The sequence below is a fragment of the Falco peregrinus genome, chromosome 4 (assembly GCF_023634155.1).
Source record: "Falco peregrinus isolate bFalPer1 chromosome 4, bFalPer1.pri, whole genome shotgun sequence".
Classification (NCBI taxonomy): Eukaryota; Metazoa; Chordata; class Aves; order Falconiformes; family Falconidae; genus Falco; species Falco peregrinus.
In genome coordinates this window covers 50848291-50871707 of record NC_073724.1, presented here as the reverse complement: position 1 = coordinate 50871707, position 23417 = coordinate 50848291, and the positions used below count along the sequence as shown (strand labels likewise).

The 23417-nt window shown below is 39.2% G+C and overlaps 1 protein-coding gene across 3 annotated transcripts in view; it reads right to left on the bottom strand.

Moving 5' to 3' along the window:
- Window positions 1-446: 446 nt before the first annotated feature.
- Window positions 447-23417, bottom strand: part of GABRB3 (gamma-aminobutyric acid type A receptor subunit beta3) — a 199909-nt gene continuing 176938 nt past the window's right edge. For all 3 annotated transcript variants that reach the window (XM_055802675.1, XM_055802677.1, XM_055802676.1), the window contains 3 exons: window positions 20625-20777; window positions 16021-16265; window positions 447-4444 (listed from right to left, as the gene is read on the bottom strand). In XM_055802675.1, coding sequence (XP_055658650.1) covers window positions 4094-4444; window positions 16021-16265; window positions 20625-20777 — 749 coding nt within the window. In that variant the 3' untranslated portion in view covers window positions 447-4093. The remainder of the gene's footprint in view (window positions 4445-16020; window positions 16266-20624; window positions 20778-23417) is intronic.

Below are 23417 nucleotides of genomic sequence, written 5' to 3'. Positions count from 1 at the left end.
CAATTAACATAACCAGGAGAAAGATCTTTTGGTTTGGTTTTGAAATATTCATGACTTGATTAATGAAGCAAACAGGACACGCTGTCCTGTTTTGGTATCAAAAGCTCTTTTGACTCCTGGGCAGACAGAGCTTTCATATAAAGCAGAGGACAAACTTTGTGCTCTTAACCACAGTGCCCCAGCTTGAAGAGAGGTTGGTTTGACGTTAAGAATCTTGCTATAGTCAGTGGATGTAGTTTTACCCTCTCCCTTAAACACTAGGAAATAAAGTAGCTTAATGATTAGGACTCCCTTTTGCTACTTCTGTGTTGATAAGAAAACACTTTCATGGGTTTTCTTCTTAAAAATTAATTAAGACTAACAAGTAACATGTAATTAAACATTAAAATTTAACCAAACACAGAGTCATCACACTCCCTCCATCCCCAGAAAAAAAAAGCAAGCAATTAATCTTTAAATCCTTTTTAATAAATGAATATTCATTCATCAATATTTTCATAAAGCATCTCTTCATCATTCCATTTTTCTATTCTTTTTTTTTCACTGCTGAAGAATACCAAAAATACATAGATGTGCCTTAAGCAAAAAAGACTGGGTTTTCATTTATCTTTACAATGGGATGTAATCAACTTAAAGAGTTAAATCGCCACAATATTTCTATTGTTTATTGACCCTTCGGGTTGTAACACAAGATAGTTCCAGTTTTCTTTTTTTTAATGTCATTTACAAACAAATTATGTGTAAATGTTATTTATAGTAGTGTTGAGTTAGAAAGGAGTTAATTAGCTATGAAATACATCGGTACAATTTAGTTGAAATTACCATTTTTAGTCTTAAAGACATCTATGGTTAAAATCATATACTGCAGCTAGCACACAGGGACAAGAGCCAGAAAATGGGAGGTCAAGGCAAACACTGTTCTTAACACATGGTTGTGTGTGTATGTGTGTGTAAGAAGTGGTGCTGGGACTGGAAGAAGGGAATTGGCAAAAAAAGGCACAAAAATGTGTGTTAAAGATGAAGTGTTGACCTTAAGTGATATTTTCCTGGCTTTTTCCAAGTCAAACCAAGACTTGGATCTGTTCAAGGTTCAAACTGTTTGTGCCCTGTGGAGCTCAAGTAGACCACTGAATATGAAATCTTGTGAAAAAGCTGAAATTTGCAACTGCCCACTTTCTGCAGGTGGGGAGTAGTTTCATGAAAGGGGCTGCAATAACTCACTGCCCTCCAGTTGTGCAAAGGGTGAGAGAGGGGGAGTCCTCAGAGACTCAGTTCTCTTGCCCATTGCAGGGGTCTAAAAATGATCGCTGCTTCTTTGCTCTGGCCAGACAGTAATTATACATTTGCTTGGAAATCCTGGCCAAAGCCACAGAAGAATTAATTTCAATGGGATTGGGAGCACACATTTCTATCACCACTAAAAATTATCCTCTTCTTCTTGAAGATATCTGCCTGACCACATGATTTCTAGAAGCTGGGGCTTGAAGAGAAGAGAGAACTGTGATTAAATCATGTGGATGGGATGACTCTTTTCCTGAATCCCATTTTTCAGGGTGGTTCTTTAGGGCAGTTACTGAAAGACTTGCTCGAAGATCATTTCATTAGGGTAATTTTTCTAAAGCAAAGACTCCCATTTTTAAGTTTTATTAAAATCAGAATATTTTTTTTTTGTTTTAATTATATTCTGTTATTAGGATAAAAGCTTGGGAGGGCTTTTCAAAATTTCTACCAAATACATAATTTGGGAGGGTGTTAATTGTTTAACTACTTCGATTATAATGATGACAATGTGCTCTATAATCCCTTCACAGTTTGAAGAGATACTAGACAGCTCATAATACATTGCAATTTACCAATGGGAGCTAATACTGAGGAGCTTCTAAAAACCAAGTTTTTTCTGCTCCACCTATACGGGTTCCTTTGAGGCTCTTCATACTGTATAGCTGTCTGCAGATACAGTGCTAAAAAACTGCAGTTACAGCCACTTTGCACCCCTGCCAAGGATGCAGCAGGACTGCGGTGCTGATCCTGCACATGCCAGCAGCCAGGGTTATGGTGAACGCTACCAGCTGGAGATCGCATTGCAGCTATGCTGCAGGGCAACTGCAGGTTGCAGAGCCCATTCCTGTTCAAGTAGCAGCCCAGAGGATGGGATTGCAACGCAGACTTTGCAACCCAGGTTCATCTATGCTGAATTTCAGCCCAGAGCAAAATTTCACAGTTCAGCTGCAAATAGTCAGGGGTGGGAACAGTAACAGACTGTACACGGCAGCAACACAAGTATCATTGCTCTACTCACAGTTAAACCAAGTACTAGTCAGAACATGGGTCATTACACAGCCAAGGCAGCCTTTTCAGTTTCACCCCTTTTTGTTGTTTTTGGTAGATGCATCTCCACACATTTTTCTCCCATAGACATCTTTAACTAGCACACAAAGCTCTCTAGCTGCCAAAAACTCCCACCGAGGCCCAGAGGAATTCTACATGCAGAGAACTGGCAGGACTAAGCCCAAATATTATATTTATTTTTTTTAGATCTATTTATGCTACTGTATTTGTTGTTATTTGAGAATGTACATGATAGAAACACTGTTTACAAAAAATATATCTCCTTTTTTTTAGAAAGGTTTGGTTCTGATAAATAACTAAGTTTACAGAGCTGAAATTGGCATACCTTGATGACTACAATCTACTAGACTGAAAAAAGTTGGAATCACGGTAAAGGGAATGAATTGGGATGAAAACCAAAGTGGTTACATTTGCATGAATGATATGTTAGAACATAGTTAATGCTGAAACAAAACATACTGTATGCTATTTCTTGTGATCTGTGATAGCAGCACACTAGCTTGGTAAGTGTACATGTATATACTCTCAGTATATAAATAAAATATGAAAATGCTCCATTACAGAATCAAAGTATTGGAAGTGCTCTAGTTGCTCAATTCTAGAGAGGAAGAAGTTGTAACATCACAGAAACAAAAATATGACATAGCATGCGGTCACAATAGTAAGCACAGGGAAGAAAAATATTGAGAAAATATACTTATATGCATATTATGCAAATATATTTCACATTAACATACAATGTTATAAGAATGTTAAATAATGTGAATGCATGTTTAAAAAAGGCTACAGCTAGGTGGTTTCATGTCCAAGTAGCAAATAACCTGAGACATCTTCTATGCTTTCACTGGAATAACAATCTTTAAATCTACAGCAGATGTAGAACACATTGACAGTAGTTGAATTCTCAGCTAAATTACACTAAAAATGTGCTGTTCTCTTTCAAAATGACATGGCAGCTGGAACCAGTCCAAGGGAAGGAAAATGAGCTGTACATTTACAGTACTTACAAAAGATTCATTTCACTGTTGATGGACACTTAAAATGCTTCCTTGAAATACTATGAACATGTATGTCTCCAAAGACCTAGAGTAACACTCCCATGATCAGCTTGCTTACTGCAGAAGAGAAAGCAAGGGATCATTAAAAATGATGCCTCTTGAGTACTGGGAAAAAATGTATTATGACATATATAAACCCAAGAAATTTTAGCAAAGAAAAATAAATTTGGCTTGATGAAATCATAGTTGATGGATCTGCAATATAAATGACTTATTTCAAACTTACCAGTGTAACTCTACTGCTTTATTATTAGTATGTATGGCAGCATTTACAAAGAATGTTACTAAATACTGACTTTATACATGATTACAGCTCTTCGAAAATGTATATGACAATCAAAGTTTTGTAGTGATAATATACAACACTTACTTTCTCAAGGCTTGTTGTTTTGATGACACCTGCCTTTCAATTTAAAAAGTTTTTCTGAAGTGCATTCTATGTTAAAGTGTCCGTAACCTCAGAATGAATGTGTACATGTGTGTGTGCATACATATACTTTTGCTTTGCAGTATGTGCTTTTAAGTACATACAATTATTTGCTACATGTATTCACACATACATGAGTATGGTCTACATAGTAAAAGTTCATATATATATATATTTTTATATATAAATATATATATAAACTGCAGGCAAGTAGTACTTCACTTGTTATAATTGAAGTCCTTTAAAAAAGTTCAGTCACTCAGTTAACATAGTATAGCCAGTAAATTAAGTTGAAAAGAGAAAATGTGAATGGAAACACCATTCTTGACCATCTGTCGATGGCATTCACATCTGTTAGATCAGGGATTTTTATTTTCAGTTGTGAAGACCTTCTTCGTAAATGGCCCCTCTTGCTGTGGGAGCCTGTTCTTTCTGATGAACGCCTTCCAAGGCTTTCCCGATGTGAGCTTTGCTTTCTGTACTGGATTCCTGAGTTGTCAAAGGATATCGTTGAATTTCGGGCATCCGTAACGCTGGTGGTGACCTCGTTGCTTGCCACCTCATTGTGAATTTCAAGGGATGTTAGCAGAATGTTTCCATGGGTGTCCACCTAGGGGACAAAAATAGAAATACAAATTTTCAGAAGGCTTAATATCTATCAGCAGAATGTGGGCATATTTAAATCTCCAAACCCACACATATTTTAAGAAAGCATGTATTCATTTTAAGCACGTGATAAACTTAGAAAAACATGGCAATACTCAGCTGCTTAAAATAAGGCAAGTACTTAAATACTTTTACAAACAGGGTTATCATCATACTACCAACATCCAGTATAAAAATGTATTTGGCAAAACCAGTCATTTCCCTCGCCCTCTAAACCAACCGCATTTTAAAGGATGGCATAGTTCAGTGAAATCTCCACATTGCTGGCAATGGGGTGAGGGTAAGGGATGGATTCTCTCTCTGCTACAGCTGGAAAATAAATTAAACTGGACTATATTTTTTTTTATCTGGGATTTAAAACCAGGTAAAAAAACCCCACAAACATGCCTTTGAAGTTTGCTAAAATCACAAGAATGGTTCTGAGCTGCTGAACTCCTTGCATTTTACAATCACAGAGCTTATTTACAACTTTTCTCTTAAACTTTGCCTTCCAAAATAATTTCCACAGTTTTCCAATCATGGAAGTGCTTAACTGCGGGGCTTTTCCACCTGGGTAAGTGATCTTAAAGAGCAATGAACTTAGACATGGAAGAAAGCTGATGAACTGAGGAAACAGGTGGCACTCCTCCCTTCTACCCTCATATCCAAGAGGTAGTGAGCCCAGTGCTGAGTACACGTGAGCAATGCAATGCAATTTGCAGTAATTAAGAGGAAGGTTCTGATCATTTAGAGTCTTTAACAAATTCTGGGCCAGATTCTCCAGTCCCCTTTAGCAGAGATAGAGGAGGAGCAGCACAGAGCTCTGTACGGCTTCTTCAATCCAGAAAAACTTCCACTTCCCATAAGCAGCACTGACGAGAAGTCCCAAATTATGCTGTCTTAGTCAGTAATTAGTAGCTTTCATGGTGGCATCCCCTTGTGCCCCATGCCCTGCATGCTGGAGGATGGGCAGAGAACACAACTGATGCAGGGATCAGCTCCAACTTTCCTGCCAGTTTTTGGGAAAGGAAAATGATGGATGAAGGTAAAATAAATGCTCTGTGCTGCGTATTTTCAGCCAGTTAATGCATGTGTGATTCTGTTCAAAGTGAACTCAGTTCCCCATGTCAGAAAGAGACAGAGGATCATGGCATCAGGATAATCTCCAGGTTTATGTATACAATTTATTCATCCACAATTCATCCTGAAATTAATACATTTTTCTAACCTGCCACATGATCTAGCTGTGTTATCTGTGCAGCAGTTGAACATCTCATTCTAGAAGCGTCTGTTTAAAAGTGGCTGAGAAAACACACTATTGCCACGGCCTTTTGAAGTGTGTACAGTCATCTGACACCATGTCTTTTGCAAGCTTTGTGTGATAAAAGTATACATAGCTATGTGTCTGTCTATATGGAGTTAGCTCTGTTCAATCTTGCTAAAATTTTGTAAAATGGGTATTTCTTTCATCAATTATTGATGCTATAGCTTATCTTTTCTCAGTGAAAACAATTATGATAGTATACCATTAATGCTTTGCCAAGCATCTTGGAAATGGAAAAAGAATATAAAATGCTATGAATGACATACAGGCAAGTAGAAAAAACATATCCTACAGTATCCAACAAATCCTGCTGTTGTAGGCAACAGCACATTATGCTGATGAGTACCTATAAATAAAAATAAACAATGTGAACCAAAATAATGGGGTGGAGAAGCCTCAGTGGTGATTAAGAAGAATTTATTTTCACCATGGCAGAAACCCATGGGGTACAAAAGTACGAGCCTGAGGTTTGTAGAAACAAATTCATGCTGTTGAGCAGTATCTGTAACCAGGGAATACACACAGCTGTAAAATACAGCCATGGATATCTTACTACTTATGGTGGTCTCTGAAAAGAACTGATTCAGTTTTCTCTGGTTTTTTTTTTCACACAAAGTACAAATTATTATCAGGATTTGTAACAGCATTGTATGAAGTACCTCCACAAACTGCATTTTCCTTATGATGCTTAAAACTAAATCTCTCACACAGGTCCCCACAGCACCACATGTCATCTCCTTCCCCATCTCTTCCCAAGCTCTGAGAAATGTCCTTCAGCTTACTAAAAATGCCCCAGCCGAGACCATTTTGCTGGACTCCACCCTGACATCACTACCTGCCCCTTGCAGGTCTCTACTCCCTTTCCTTCCACCACCACAGATGTCAGCTGCTCTTTCCCTCAGGGCTTCCTGATCTCTCCTGATTCTGTTTGTCACCTAGATATATACAGACATCAACCCATCCAGGGGTACTTTGTCCTTCTACACCAAACCTGGATTTCTGAAGTGAGGTGTCAGCTGATGGCTTGTATTCTGGAAGTTACGTCTATGTATTCAGGCTTCTCCTGCCCAAGGAATTAAATTTTATTCCACTTATTTCATCATACTGCATAGCCGCCTTCACCATATCTGCCAAAGCTGCATGCCACCCAAATGTGGCTTCTACACCTGCCCTGCCAATGATGCTGCCACTTTTCACTGCTCGTCACTGCATCAATAAATCAAACTAGAAAGGTGGCCGAGAAAGTTGCAACATTTGTGTAAAAGCTTTGTCGGAAGATACCATTATGTCCCATGAGGTTGCATGATAGCATATATTTTCTCAAAATGTCAAATGAAACGTATTTGGAAACATACTTTTGAAATGCATCTCTTAATAGAGCAACAGACTTGCACATCAAATACAAGGAAGGAGCAGATGGAGAGAAAAAGGGGTCTGCAGAAACTGAAATCAGGCTTCTGATCCACAGATACTCTTGAGATCTATTCCTGAAAATTTAGTTGAATCCTTCAGAGGTTTTGGATAAACCACCTAAACTGTCAACGACATTAAAGCAATATATGCTAATGCTTTGTGACAATCTTATGGTGACGTTGTGAAGTATGAATATTTAATGCATGCAACATGTTAAAAAGTATTTGCACAAAAGCATGACTTCTGAATGATTTAAGCAATGTTTTAAATTACTTTGACAAACATACACAAGCTCATTCAATGAATAAAGAAGCAAACCAATAATGGCAGGGTATCCTATGCAAGTTGACTCATGTTTGCCTGAATATACAGGTAAAAGCAAAATCCTCCATGAGTGAACATCAGTGTTGCTTGGTGACTCCAGGGAAAATGTTATCCCAGTTACAAGTATAGATTAAGAAAACTAATCTGGACAGGCTGGACTGAATGGCCAAGGCTAATTGTATGAAGTTCAACAAGGAGAAGTTTGAGGTCCTGCACTTGGGTCACAACAACCCCATGCAATGCTATGGGCTTGGGAAAGAGTGGATTGAAAGCTGGAAAAGGACCTGGGGGCGTTGGCTGACAGCCGGCTGAACACGAGCCAGCCATGTGCCCAGGTGGCCAAGGCGGCCAATAGCATCCTGACTTGTACCTGAAATATAGTGTGGCCAGCAGAACTAGGGGAGTGATCGTCCCCCTGTACTGGGCACTGGTGAGGCCATGTCTCAAACACTGGTTTCAGTGTTGGGCCCCTCACTGCAAAACAGACATGGAGGTGCTGGAGCGTGTCCAGAGAAGGGCAACGAAGCCGGTGAAGGGTCTGGAGCAAAAGGCTTATGAGGAGCAGCTGAGGGAACTGGGGGTGTTTAGCCTGGAGAAAAGGAGGCTCGAGGAGACCTTATCACTCCCTACAGCTGCCTGAGAAGAGGCTGTAGCAAGGTGGGGTCTCATCTCCCAGGTAACTAGTAACAGGACAAGAGGAAACAGCTTCAAGTTGCACCAGGGGAGGCTTAGATCGGATATTAGGAAAAATTTCTCCACTGAGAGGGTGGTCAAGCATTGGAACAGGCTGCCCAGGGAGGTGGTTGAGTCACCATCCCTGGAGGTATTTAAAAAACACGTAGATGCGGTGCTTAGGGACATGATTTAGTGATGGACTTGACAGTCCTGGGTTAACGGTTGGACTTGATGATTTTAAAAGCTTTTTCCAACCTAAATTAGGATTCTAAGTAGCTGAATGGATTACACACAGTCATGGCTACACATGACCAACAAGGCCAATGTCTTCAATAAAAATTTTGTTTAACTCCTTGTGACCCTTAGAATATAATTCTATTACCTGACTCAAAAATGTCACTGTCTCTGCACTGGTAATCCTCCCCAAAAAGTTAACACCAGGCTTTGCTCTCAAACCTTGTTATAAACTAGAGAGATGACATTGTGGATTCAGCCAATTTCACCTCACTCCTTACCATCCTTCTTTAACCTAAATATTTCTCTTTCTTGCCTTCTCAGCCAGCCCTGCACCTCCATGCTTCTTGTGGTATCCTTTCTGCCCACCATGGCTCCACCTGAAATCATTCATTCCTGTTTCCCCGCTGTGGTCTCCACTGCCCGTGCTCCCATGCTCCCACCTCCACCCCAGCACAAGCCAGGGCTGGTTGTTTCCATGGAGTGTTTCCCAGTGAGCTCATCAAAACAGATGGAAACAGCTGAGTACCAAATCATTATTTAATTCCCTGCTGAATCATCATGGATCCTACAATACAAAACCGATGCTCTTCTTTCAGAATCGATTTTAATCAAACGCCATTACTCCCACCTCTGAAAAACTACAGCTCCTGCACCAAGGTGAAGTGATTGGATCTCACATAACCCCATTTGGAGGCTGAGAAGCTTGACATGCTGAGATGTTTTATACATGGAAAAACAGATTCACTTTTGAAGGTTCACCATTTCTGAACTGCACATATTATAGTACAAATAAAAAATCCAAATACTCAAGTAGCCTAATGTCATTACACAAAAATGACCATAACTTACCTAACTGAAGCCGGAGGGAGGAGAATTAAGATAAGGCTCACAAAGAGCCTCTGGTCCTTGCTCTTGGAGGAACACCACATCACCAATGGGCTCAGCTTGGATTGTATGTTGCAGGTATGAAACTTCAATGCCCTTTTACACCTGGGAAATCCTGAATCCCCTTTTTAATTCTAACCAAGATAACTGGCTCATTTAGATGTTACGTATTAGGTTTTTAAAGAAATGAAAGACAAGAGCTGCTATTGACTACCTTTCTCCAGTCAAGGTTCTTGGAAAACTTCAGCTTTAATGTCAATTTTAAAACACTTTACTAGGGTTAGGAAGCTACCATAAGTCTTGATTCACTATTAGGTAGTGTCTGAATTATTTTAGGTTCATTTAGTTCTTTGTTTAATATTCCATAAATTTTAAGAAGTACTTTACAATGAAATCTTTTTTTCCTCATAAGTCTTTCACTCTACTACACAGAAAGAGGAAACATTTTGCTCAAACCCCACAGGTATGTTTAGTAGTTCATCAATCCCAAATTTTTAAATACCATGTAAACACTTTCCATCATATGAAGCAATATAAATGCAAATAGCAGGCTTAAATAACAGCATGAAAAGCTGTGTCTGTAGTTAGTCTTGCATTATTTTACATCAAAATTACTATTCAAGTACAAAATAAATCTCACTTTAAAATTATAATAAAATGAAAATTATTTTTGGTTGAAATTGTAATCCAGGCTCCAGCCACCTGATTGTCACCTGATCTGCTCTAGATGCAAGAGTCTATGGTTTTGCAAGGGGTAAACTGCCTGGCAGCATTTTTCATTTTCTTTACTTAGATATAAATGGCTTTCCAACATGTAGAATGGTTAGTGATTAGGCCCTAAGTGTTTTCCATGCTTAAAGCAAAATTTATTGACCACATTATGCCTTGGATATTTAAAAAATAATTTAAAACTACAAGCACAACATAAATGATAGTGTTGAGTGTTCTTCCTGAGTCTAAATGTTGATACTTCTCTCACTACCATTTTAATATGTTTATATTAATAAATAAGCACACAAAAATGAAAGAGATAATTTTATCAGGCTAGTAGATGATCCCAGGGTAACCAGCAGAATTAGGAAGATGGAAAGGTCTTGAAAAACAAGGAAAGTATGAAGAAAAATTATTAGGAACTTTCATATTAATATTACTTTCCAAAAGAATGGAGTTTGAAAATTAACCTTGATGTATTTGAATAGAAGAAGAAAAGGAAATAAATGCATGGTCCTCACTTGCCCTGTATTTCACATTGTCTGGATTCTTACAATCTCTGGGCTCTACTATGGATGGCACTTACAATCCTTCTTACTGTCTCTGGATTTGCACCATTCACACTAGTGCAAAGCGGCTGCAGAACAAAACTAGTACATGTATGCATCTCCCAGTGCACACTGAATGTCCCCATCATAAGCTCTATGGGGCAAGAGCTCTTCCCACAAGAACTGTGCTCATCACCCTTGACAGACATTTTTCAAAACTTGGCACCTACTCATCACACTCATGTTTCAGAAATATCCCACTGTTCAAAACAGCACTGAAAAAAGTATCTAGGAAAGATGAAGATGCACAGGAGAATACTGCCGGCTTTGCTATTCTCGTATTTCCTGATTTAAACTGAGTGATAATTCTGCCACAGCAGCCAAGATATTCATTCTCAGAATAAAATCCCACTTGTGAGAAGGACTGCGACAAATAAAAATTCTTTAAAAGCGCTAAGTAGATGTAAGTGGCCTGAGCCCCTATTCTCAGCAATGCCTGGTGGGAAGCTGCTGTCTTGACTGACAGTGGGGGTTTGAGCCAGGAATCTTCAGAGATAAAAAAACATGCAGGGAGTGCCTGATGAGAAGGGCCTTTTTATAAAGGGTTATGCATTATTTTTGTTCAAAGGAAGCTCTTCCCACATGTCTGACAGCCACAGGGGGTTGAAGCTTGAATGAGTTTTTGTGATAGTTACCCTCCTGATTGATACCCTGGGGCTAAACTTTTGGTCCCACCAAACTGGAAACGTAAATTGCCACAGCTTGAAGTACGAAGCAATATTTTTAGCAAGGGACTGCGACAAATCATAACCTCTGTGGATTGGCCCAGAAGGAGCAATGTCCAAAACACACACTCACCAGCTGATTATGCCAGTAGCCTCTATCACAAGAGTGAACAACAAGTGAGAACAGGATTGCCTTAGAGCGCTCTCATGCTGATTTAGTTGTAAATTAGGCTGTATCTGAGCCTTATTTAAAAGAAACAATCTATGTAGCAAAACTGAAAGTGCACAGAGAGATACAAACGAAGCCTGAATCTGCTAGTGCAAACAGGAGAAACAGAACTGATCCATAACAACGGTGATCAATTTTCAAGGAAAAACATTTTTATGGGCCACCTATTCTTTTCTGACCATTTTTCCACAAACAGAGGACTAATTTAGGCACCAATACCATAGGCAGAAGAAATACTTTATGAAAAATCAAGATTCAGTTCTTCCTTTATCCTAGAGCTTGTCCACATATATGAAGCAGTGTATCAAGGTTTTCAAAAGAGAGCTTTCAATCCAAAACTGACACGTGTATGAAAACTAGATACCAAAAAAGGAGTATCCTATGTTTGTCTCCAGTAACTATGGTTTACTGGGATAGGCTGGCAAAGTTCAGTGAGGAATACTATTTACAGTGCATTATCTGAAAATGTGATGCAAAAGCAGTCAAAAGAAGAGATGGCTAAGCGTGAACTTTTCTTTGTAGTCAGCTGCTGATCCACAAATGAGTCATTCATAAAGGCTCGCTCAGGTTTCATCTCATCACCAGTTCTGAATCTTCTGAAACCATTGCCAGAGATTCAGTTTAGTCAGACATACCTCAGTCACCATGCCACCTTTGGCAGTGCTACATGGAAGAATACAGGGCAGAGTTTTCCTCTCCCCACTGTTTTTCTTTGTCACCTCAGCAACATGAGGATACTGGCTATGCCATTTCCATGCTGCAGGGCTCTTCTTTCCCTTAGGTCTGAAGCTATTGGGCTCGTTGGCTTTAACAAATGGGCAGAGCCAGACAGAAAGCCATGACGGGAGCAGTGAAGCCAGCAGGCAGCTCAGCGGCAGCAGCTGGTGAAGCCCTCCTCAACACAGCAAGCCTCAGTGGCAGCATATCAGGAATAACTCAGTGTCTAAAAGCTTGGCACTGGAGACACATGACTATAGCAGTAGCATCAACGTGAGATGGCTGTGCCAGTTTGGGCCTTTTGGACCCATCACCTCCAATGCAGAGCAGTGCAAATGCATGCATTAGGAAGCAGAGTTACTGGGCATGAACAGTGGCTGCCTTGCGAAGTAATTATCAAATAAAACACAAACATACATCTGTGGATTTTGTGGCCTAGAACTTTTTTTTATTAAAACTCTCCTGCTCTACAATCAAATAAGACTAGGAAAGCATAAAATACCCTTTTTCTACTGTAAGAGGAGTGTTTATAACCAAGCCTGCAAGCTTGTAATCCTGACTTCAGTCCTTTGATGTATATAAAATGAACTACAATACCCGTGTCCATGCTGGCTCTACTGGTTTCCATGGGTTAAAGTGCTCCTGAGTGAAAATAATGTGGCATTTTCTCTCACCTTCTCTTGTTCCCTTTGCCTGAGAGAGACATTACCTCAGACTAACACTCAAACTCAGGGCCTGACCGCCAGGCAATATGTTGTGCTGCCTCTCAACACAAACAAGTGATTGCCACAGTGTCGCAGCCCCTCCTTTCTCAAGCTGGACCTGATATAGCACAGAGTTGTTCTGTCACTACACCCACAAGCTACAGCATCTGATGTGGACAATAAATTAATTAATGTTTATTTATTTATTTGGTTTTGGTTTGGTGGTTTTTTTTTTCTAGTGGTCTGAGCTAGCACTCTAAATCAATGACAGGGAGCTCACGCACATTGTTCGTATACAAGCAAATTAAATTACTAAACCAATCAGCAACACAAATCAACTCAAAATGGTAGTCTTACTAAAAATTATGCCGCCTTCTGGATTTATATTTGAACCCTTTTCAATCTTTCCAGCACAGCATACATTTTGACAGTGATAGCTGCAAAAGGGGCTGCCTGGTTTTAGGCACTCTCCCTTTCTTTAAATATGCTGCTTAGCCCCAAACCACATGAGATTTGAAATATTTCCCAGGATTAGAAACCTTCCCTTTCTGAATGGAAATACACTCCACAGAAGCCTGAAGCCTCAAGGAAATCAGAAAAACAATAATCTCATTGGAAAGTAGTCTTCATCTATGGCTCTGAGCCTCGCTTACTGTGCAGTATACCCTCCAGTTTGTGAGCCTCTCCCAGGACATCCATCCCCTGAGTCTCAACTATAAAGCAAGAGGAAAGCAACTGCCAATCAGCCACTATTTCCATCAGATTCAGTGATCTTCAAGAGCCACCAAAAGAGAGGTCGGTAGTTAGTGCCTCTTTACTGCTCATGAAGAGGTCTGAGCCAAGGTTACAAAGCTTTCAGGTGCTGTCTTTCATGGCAAGTATGTTGAAAACTCTAACATGACCACCTGTCCAGCTATATCCATGGATGTCTGTACAGCATGGTATACGGTGGGCATGATCCAGAACCATGGAAACCATTTTCCAGCTTCAGGGCTGTGGTGTCTGGGAGCCCTGGTAAGCTTTGTCTAAAGTAGATCTGCTACATGTACTTCCCCTGAGCTGCTCATCCTGAAAGCAATGGGACATCTTACCTGCTCTAATTCCTTCTGCTTTGCATTTGCCAGTGTTTCTCAAACGAGAAATTCAGATTTGACATCCTGCATCCACTGAATCTGCATTTTCTGTCTATGCTTTGTTTCAAAGGAAGATTTCTGATCCGCTTTACCTAATGTTTCTGTCTTTGCTTGTTGTGTGCTGGCACTGCTTCTTTGAAGGTACAGAACCCGCTAACTGCAATGAAGCTCTGTTGACTTCACCAGTTGAAGCCTGGAGACAAAAAGTTTTCTACACAAAATGGGACCATACCTCATTATATATCCTATGTCATTTGAACAGCAAATATTCAGAGCCAGTAAGAGTATATACATTTCCACAAAGCATACAGAGTTCCCTTCCACAGCTGGGACTCCAAGGGACAAAGTAACACACTTTTCTTTCATTTCTAGTGTGCTGAATTTCTATCCTAATTTCTTCCATGCATGGTTGATATTAAATCAGCTGAAAAGTCAGACCAGTCCATGATATTTGCTTAGGATGGCCCAGAAACCAAAGAAGAGGTTGTAAGTAAAAAGTGATAATAAAAAGCTTGATATATTGTATGATCAGATCTGGGACATAAAAATGGCATGATCTGGGTACGAAACCCCCTCATTTTCATTACTTAAGGTACTTACACTTCTTTTGACGGTATTGATCTCAAGATAGAAGAACAGTCAGGCATGGGGTGCTACTGGGCCTGTTAACAAGACTTGTACTTAATTATGTAAATCATTTAAATGGATGAGATTCACCAGATGGTTTCCATTGGGAGAACTGAACCTTAGTGCATACATCTGCATTATCTGCTTGCAGCTAAAATCTTCTCCACTGCTTACATTTCTGATACTTGTTTTTATCCCATCTGCTTTTTTTATTATTATGACTATTTATTTTTCCAGGAAAGGGAATTCATTCTTCCTGTTACCTTAGTCCTAAGCAGTGCTGCCAACTGTGATGATAATTTGGTTTCATAATATAGTGGACAAAAATGAGTTTATTGGTTCAAAAATTATTTCACAGATGAGTGTTGATAATTAGGTGTAGTTCTGCATTACATTTACTATAGCAGACAGAATCATTAGGATCAAAAATTACAGCTTGAAATTACTTTTATGATACTGGTATTTAATAAACAGGTAGTAGTTTTGTCACTGTGAACTCTTCTAATGTAAAGCTGACAGAAAAAACAGTCTTACTCAACAGAACTGAATGAAAAAGCCTCACTGGGAGCATCTTGGCCAAAAAAGATATTGTATTCAAACTGACATGACTTGCTAACATCATATAGTGTTGAATACCTTGAATTTTGATTCCAGAGGGGGAAAAAAAAAGGTATTCATTAGGTGAAGTATTACTGCAGGCAAGGAAATAGGCTGGAGCGTAATCAGCACAGACCATGCCAGTACTGTGCTTCAGAAATCCATCTGAAAGTTTATGTAGGAATCACAATTTTCTCCTGGTCCTAAACAGCAGCAGATGACAATGATGCACATAGTGATTCAGCTATGCTGGCCAATTAATTAGCATGGCAGAACTAAGCCTTTATCTGTTCTCTCCCATTCTAAATGTGTCTGCTTTAACTGAAGTGAGAATAAGTATGCTTAGATCCTGGGTTCCCTTCCATAGGTGCTTAAACAAAATCACAGTTAAATCATATTTGATTTAGACAAGCAAATGCCTTTGTAGATCTGAGCCTTTATTTTCAAGCTAGCTGCACTCCCTTTGTTTTCTTCTTACAGTTACTTGTCATACAGATCATACTCCAATTTCCGTATGCCTAAATATATTCTTCTATGTAGGTTCTTGAATATAAAAATGCCAAAGTATATCCACAAAAATAAGATGTGGTTGGTAATGTTTTTATGAAAGCTTTCTATTTATTTATTTATTTATTTCATTAAGCTAGTTTTTGTAATAAAAGAGACACTATATATAGATTAAAGAATCCTACCCGATTGGCTTCAAACTTTGAGCGATCGTTGTTTGCCTTTGCTGTTTTTTCTGCCAGTTTCTTCTGCCTTTGAGGGCCTTTTCCAAAGAAAATGTAGTTGACAAAGGCATATTCAAGTAAGGCCAAGAACACAAATACAAAGCAGCCCATGAGATACATGTCAATGGCTTTAACATATGGAATTTTAGGCAAAGTCTCTCGCAGATGAGTGTTGATTGTTGTCATAGTCAGCACAGTTGTAATTCCTAAACAAAGAAAAATACAGCACATATCTTACAACTCCAAGCATACCATGCTTCAATTTTATTTTCATTTTTGGCAGATTTGCCTTGTCAGTGTGATGAAGCTTAAAAATTTGTGAAAGATATCTCACAGGTGATATCCCTGCAAATGAAAGCAAAATTAAGCTTGATGCATTATTATTCTGTTACAATATTTCCTTCATATGATCAGGGAGGAACAGCTAACAAGGGGGCCTTGCATCACTGCCGTGAGTTAAAGTAGCTTGACAGAAGCCGATGTAGCTGTACTGAGGATCTCTTCCAGAAAGATCAAACTGATCTGCAACAGGAAGGCAAATAGTCTGCCAAGCATTAAAAGGTGTGCTCTTCCAGCACAGCGCTGCTCAACACAACAAAAAGATTTTAAAAGGTCTAGAGAGATAAAACCATGTGCGCATACTAAGGTAGAGTATTTGTATAGATGGTGAAAGATTTCTCCCATGCAGTTTTAAATTTCTAAGAGTTAAGCAGTTGGTTGAAGTTAGCCCTGTAGGGCTCCCCTGTAGAAGATGGAGAGACAGGCACCTTTCTGGAGCAGTTCATCCCATCCATTTTAGACACCTATTTCGATAAAAGACAATATAGAAGAGGGATCTGAGACAACTAGTTTAGAGCAGTAGTCTAGTTTGTACGTAGAAGTGAGATGAGCAGTGAGAGGCAGACAGGTTTTGTGGATAGAAAAGCCAAGGAAGGAGAGCAGCATTTTTGCAGTGATTGACTGGACTCTAGTAAAGTACCTAGAAAAAACTATAAGGTACGTCAAACCCTCATTTATTTACCTAAGGATAGACAGACATAGCACCTGAAAATATATTACAGACCACCGTTTTGAAAAGCTGGTAAGAAAAGAAAAATTACTGTCAGTCTGCTTGAATTCACAATAAACTGCAGGGTCTGTACCTCTGCTGGCAATTTTATGGGAATCACAAATCACAGGTGGTTGAAAACACAGATTTGTGAAATAAAAAGACTACATCGGTAAAAGAGGCAAGTCATTCTGATAGGTCCCCTCCATCACTATTTTCTCCGATTCCATAATTATACAATCAGTTTGTAAGTAGTCACTAAAATGAAGGCAGAACAAAAATAAAGGATGAAAGAAAATTGCTGCCATATTATAAAGCACAGCTCCTTTTACCTGAAGAGACAGAAATAAAGGCAATAGATCTCAAAATCAAGCTGTTGGTGTAAACAGTGTCCCCCCAAGGAACTGTAGCAGTAGCTCATGAGGTTCTGTAACAGATATTTTGTGCATTTACTAGGTTCAGCACCATGCGTTTTTCAGTACTTTTCCTCTAAACTGTGAAACAAGTGTGTTTTGATGTCAGATGTTTCATGGCTTGAAATACAGTGGAGACAAACTCAGCACAAGCTTATTTGAAAACTATACTGCATATAACTCACGCAGCTCTGCAATAAAATGAGTATAGCTGACACATTATTTTTACCTAAAGAAACTTTTGACAAAGTCTCTAGAAAACCTCCACACCAGCACAAGGAACCAGGGTGAGAAGGCTGGAGGACTGCAGCAAACACTATCATACATTTGCACCCAAGGGATTTCTCTAGCCTGAGTTAATTTCTCTCCTTGTAGGATTACCTGCTGCTGCTTCCCATAAGGGATTCCAAAAATTACCTAAGATCAAACTCACTTTTGTAACAGAAATTCCACAGATATATTTTCACATTCCCTAGGCATCTCACTAGCATCCCACAGATGTTTACCAAGGCCTAGGTCAATAAGGGACTTAGAAGCCTGCCCAGTGGTGGATATGATGCCACATTTTGGTGCCTGTTCCCAAGGCTGTATTTAGATCCCTGAGACAAGTCCTTATACACCACAGAGGGAGAGTTTGGTGGCTCTCTTGGTGATCCAGAAGATTAAGCATATTGAATAGAAAGGTGGCTATCACTCACCACAAGGAAATACATCCCCTAGGCGATCCTGACACCCTGCAGGCAAATGCCCCTCTGAAGATCAATAAATTCTTTTAAAACACAGCTGGAGGAGAAGCAGCTGACACTCACTTATATATATATACATATATATATATAGGATAATGTTGTGATTACAGACCTTCCCAAGAGTGAGAACTCTAGAGATTATTTTTCTCTTCGTTGAAAGGACTGAATTTAGGAACCTCTAGGGCTAACTAATAAAAACTCATTTTTGAGCAGAACTGATGGTTTTGACTATTTCTCTTGAGATCAGCCCTGTACCAGTCTCCATAGTACATAGTCTCTGGAGTGAGCTGGCCTTTGCTCCATGTCTGGGTTTCTCTGTTAAGGCAACCACTTGGTCTAGAGCAGGCTGGAGCACAGACAGCATGTGCAGCAAGGAACCAGGGACAGGAGCAATACGCAAAAGTGAAGGAACTAGAATCAGGTTCTTGCAGAGAACACAGTCTTCCTGCAGGGGTTGAGTAAAACCTTGCCTCCGTGTCCCTAAGAATCGCAGTGGGAATCCTTCCTCTAACAAATACCTAGTCCAGCAGGCCTTACCCTACTCTGTACTGCACTTTCCAGAGCCAGTTATATATGTCCAAAGGTGCTATATTGCCTTTAAACTTTGATAACATTTCATATCAGCTTCAGACTCATAAGAGGGGCTATACAAAGGAATATAGGATGAGGCCCATGGTACTGAACTTTTTTATACAAACATCACAGGCATAATCATGAAGGCACTAATTGTTTTCTCAGAAGAACCTGTTAGATAGATTTTTGTCCTTTCAAAAGGACTTTATATGAATCAGAAATAGAACATCTAGGCTCCTGAGCTTGCCTTGAATGTACTCACCGACTTTTATTCTAATATTTGTGTTATTACAGTACAGTACTTGATGAACTTGGGCTACACTGAAATAGGCCACATGAGACAGGCCTGTTCCTTAAGTAAGGAAAAAATGCGAACCCATTATAGAAGGGTGTGGAGTAGCACTGGGTTTGCTAACTTCTGTCTAATCATCTGTTCTCTGCAGTCCTGGCCAGTCTGTAAAACCTAGATACTGACTGACATATTTGAAGTGCTCCCCTCACTCAGTCATAGTGTCTCCAAGGTGGACCTTTGGTATCCAGTAGTTCATTTATGAATGCATGAGAGCTGTTTGGACTCCATGTCCTACCTCCCATTAAGCTACTACTTATCTGCATCCTACTGAACATGCACTAACTCTGAGTGGAAATGCCAGATTTTGTCATGCCCATATGCACCAGCTCATCCACAGTATCTGCAGAATTATTGTACAGTAACTGCAGTTAATCTACAATATCTTTGGTTGCCCAAGTTCAGATGCTAGGACATAATATGATATTGCACAAAGGTATAGCTGTGGCTGCTCATCCTGCTTTGGCATGTGGGACCTTGGGTGGTACAGGGTACAGAAATGGGGAATCACATATACAGGGGTTGGAGTCCTGGTTTACTGTGGTACATATCAGAAAAATAATGGAACTAGGGAATATGTTCGTGTTTTAAGAAAAGAGAGTATAACAAGAAGTTATACAGCATAGGCTTAGTGTCATGTTTTGGGTGGGAATGTGTGTGCTATTGAGAAGCACAGGGTTGAAGCTGGGATTTGGGATGAGATGAGAGGTAGCAGTAGTCCTAAGGATTTATGGATCCATTTACTCTTCCTTGTCTATAGCTATCCCTGAATATGCTTCTGTAGTAGATGAAATACTTCCTGTAAGATACTTTGAAGCTGCCTTCCCTTATCTAAAGGATACTTTGATCTGAAAAGGTTTTGGACAGGGATCACCAGCCTGTGCCAAATCCATGTTTTTCTGCCATAAGGTACTTAATGGCACTCTAATCTGTCATAAAAATGCACTTAGCATACCACGCATTCTGAGGGTTAGGTGGGATGTCATGGTCCATAGCTGACGTGCCCCTGCGCTCTGAACTAGCACATGGTTCTTGAGGTCTGTTCCTGCCATTGTCAGTTAAAGCACCCATGACCTCAGGAGAAGGCTTGGAGCCACACTCGTCTTGCCACATGGAGCTGGAATAAAAACCCACGCTGCAGCCCTTGGAGCATAATTCTGGAGCTGGTCTCCTCACTGACGCTACTGACAACAACATTAACTTTGATCAGAACAAGGCTGGGACCTGTACGAGCAGCTCACGTCAGAAATTTAGTGGTAGCTACATTCTTGCATGCAGGGGAGAACTTAGCACTCTTGAGGCAGTACTGGATGACATGACTTTGACGTAAATTATTTTGGAATATCAAAACACTGACATCACGTTGCAGTTTTAACAACCTCTGAAGGCTACAGTCAGTCTGACATTTTAATGTCTCACTCACTCTTAGCACCTACCAAGGGCAACTCTTGCTGCTGATGCATCGTAATTGATCCAGAATGACACCCATGATAAAATGGTAATCAGTATGGAGGGCATGTAGGTTTGAAGAATAAAGTATCCAATATTTCTCTTCAACCTGAAGCTCAGTGAGAGTCTTGGATAGGCACCTGAGGAAATTCAGGGGAAAGTAGAGTTATTTATATGGAAGAAAACACACTCGCAGAGAGTAGTCTTAAGTTTGCACAGAAACTAAAGCATGCACATTTTATGTGGTAGTATGACATCTGCAGAACAGTAGGGAAAACACCTTCACTGTATTACTGGTTGGTATTAAAAGAAACTTTGCAGTGAATATATCCAAGCAATTTGTATTTGGAAAGAAAATAAAGTTATTCTAGGTTATTGAACAGATGAATGGGTGAGCACTGGTTCATTCTAAAAAAACCAGATTCTTAGGTCTCCCAGTAAAATGCTTATCCAAATACACAGTCTTATGTATAGCATTTATATTGAAAGGATTAGTAATGTGCATAGGTTTTATTTACATGGAAGAGTTGTTCATGGGATGGCACTTCTTAATTACATCTGAACTATGAGAAACATGCTACTTGTGGAGTTAAAAATAAATTGTAATGAATCCCAGTGAGGAAAAGCCTTCAGGTCAGATCCTCTAATATCAATTACAGCCAGACAGAATTTTTTCCCAAAAATATCTTAAGGTAAAAAAAATATTATTTTATATATATGTGTATATACACACAGTGTGTATATAGGATTCATGAACTGGCAAAATTGGAGCAAATAAATAATGAAAAAAGTGAATAATCTTCATGTCAATGTTTCAAACAACATATTTTATTACTTAACTTCAAACTGGTGTATTTCAAAATTGGTTTTAATATTACTGAACATATTTTATATATTTAGAAATCTCAAATAGTTTAAAAAATTGTGACTGCTTTCACCAAACACAGAGGATTAAAACTGAGTACAGCTGTACAAGAAAAAGGTAGTCATTCACACATTAGCTCCACAATTTTCTTTGCATTACTAGTCTTAGACGTGATACTTCTAACAGCTCATCTAAAAGCTTTAGTAATAGTCAACATACTAAAAAAATTTCTGAACATATCAAGGGTCCAACTAGATATGAGATCACATCCCATCCATTCTAATGCAAATATGTGCAAGATATGAAAGACTACATCCAGAAACAAATTTAGAAATTGCTAAGTACCCTTTAAATTATGTTCATGTGTTTGCATATGAGCATAAGAAATTACATTTGCCTATATACAAAATAATGATGATTTCCTGAGAGAGAAAGCAAAAGAACGAATAGAAACTATTATTTCTCTTCATCACATTCCTGACAGTTCGGTACACTTTGAGTCATATGACAGAAAAAATGCTACACCATTTCCAGGCAGCAGAAGCATCCAGGCAGTATCAAACTTTATGCAACTTCCTCAACTGATTTATCAAACAATCTCAGAAGAAGTATCACTGGAAAGAGAAATATCTGATAGATGTATTTGGCTGCTGTGATTACTTCAATCAGTTGTAATTTTTTCCAGGATGAAATGCCTTCTAGTTTTATCAATAGAAGAATATTGATGGAGTCAGAAGAATTTATTTCATCATGAAAATCAGATTCAGGTTTTCTGCTATCTAAAGCAGTCAACATAATTTTCAGCAAAGAATCATTTAGACTTTAGCTTGCTTAACATCTTAATTTTCCAATGAACAACGTTTCCTTTCAAAAGACAAATTCTCTCTTTGAAACCATGCCTGCTTTTTTGGTAAGAAAGCTTAACATTTTCATTGAGCTTCTTATGAAACTGTTTCCATGGCCATGTGTCTGCAGACTATGTAAATGAAACAGAAGCATACACTGCCATCATGAAATACATAAAACATGTAGCAGAACTGATCACCTGCTAAGAGTAGTGCATCAGATAGACGGAAATCTTTATACAGCTCTGTTGAGGAAAATTATTTCATATAACACACTACCCACACAAAGGATTCTCTATAAATCTCTTCCTTTCCAAAAGTGCTGTCCAGGTCTGGGGTCTGTGGAATATCATTGATAGAGGTGATGACTGGAAAATCTCCCATAAAATACTGATTCTTTGATAAATGGTCTAAAAGATTCATTCAAGAAGGTTCAGTGGAACTGAACCACTGAATTAATGCCTGTTCGTGGGCTGTTCCAGTGCCAAGGACCCTGGATGCACTGGGGAAACTTAGAGAAAGATAAGATAGCACTTTGCTATCGATAAAGCAGGGAAAATGGTGTGGATGAAGGAGGCATGTGTCAGCAGTGGAGATCAGTAATGTGTCATGTGTGTCAGTAATGTTCAGTAGTAAAATTCTGAACTGAGAATCAATGTAACAGAGTGAAATTCAGACATTTATCTTGCATGCTTCACCCGTGACAATCATTCATCACCTCATCACCATCTCTGTCTAATGAGATAAGGTAATTACTGAAACTAGTGAGATCTGGCCTAAAGGTGGAGTCTCCAGACAGGTTGTTGCAAGGCCAGAGATATTCAACATAAAGTTGTTTCAAGCACCAGTTTTTTTGCCTTGAAGCTAGAAGACAGAACCCTAAGAACCGTACCTAGGGCCAGGGCTGTCAGTGCTGTTTGTCTTCTTGCTCTAGAGTTGGAGCTTGACTGTAAGAGAGATTCAGTTGTGAATCTGAAGGTGCACTGTTCCTTTTGAGATACCCTATGACATCTCAGACACCAGCATGCAACTAATAGACATGATACAGCCCCTACATCTTTTTGACCAGC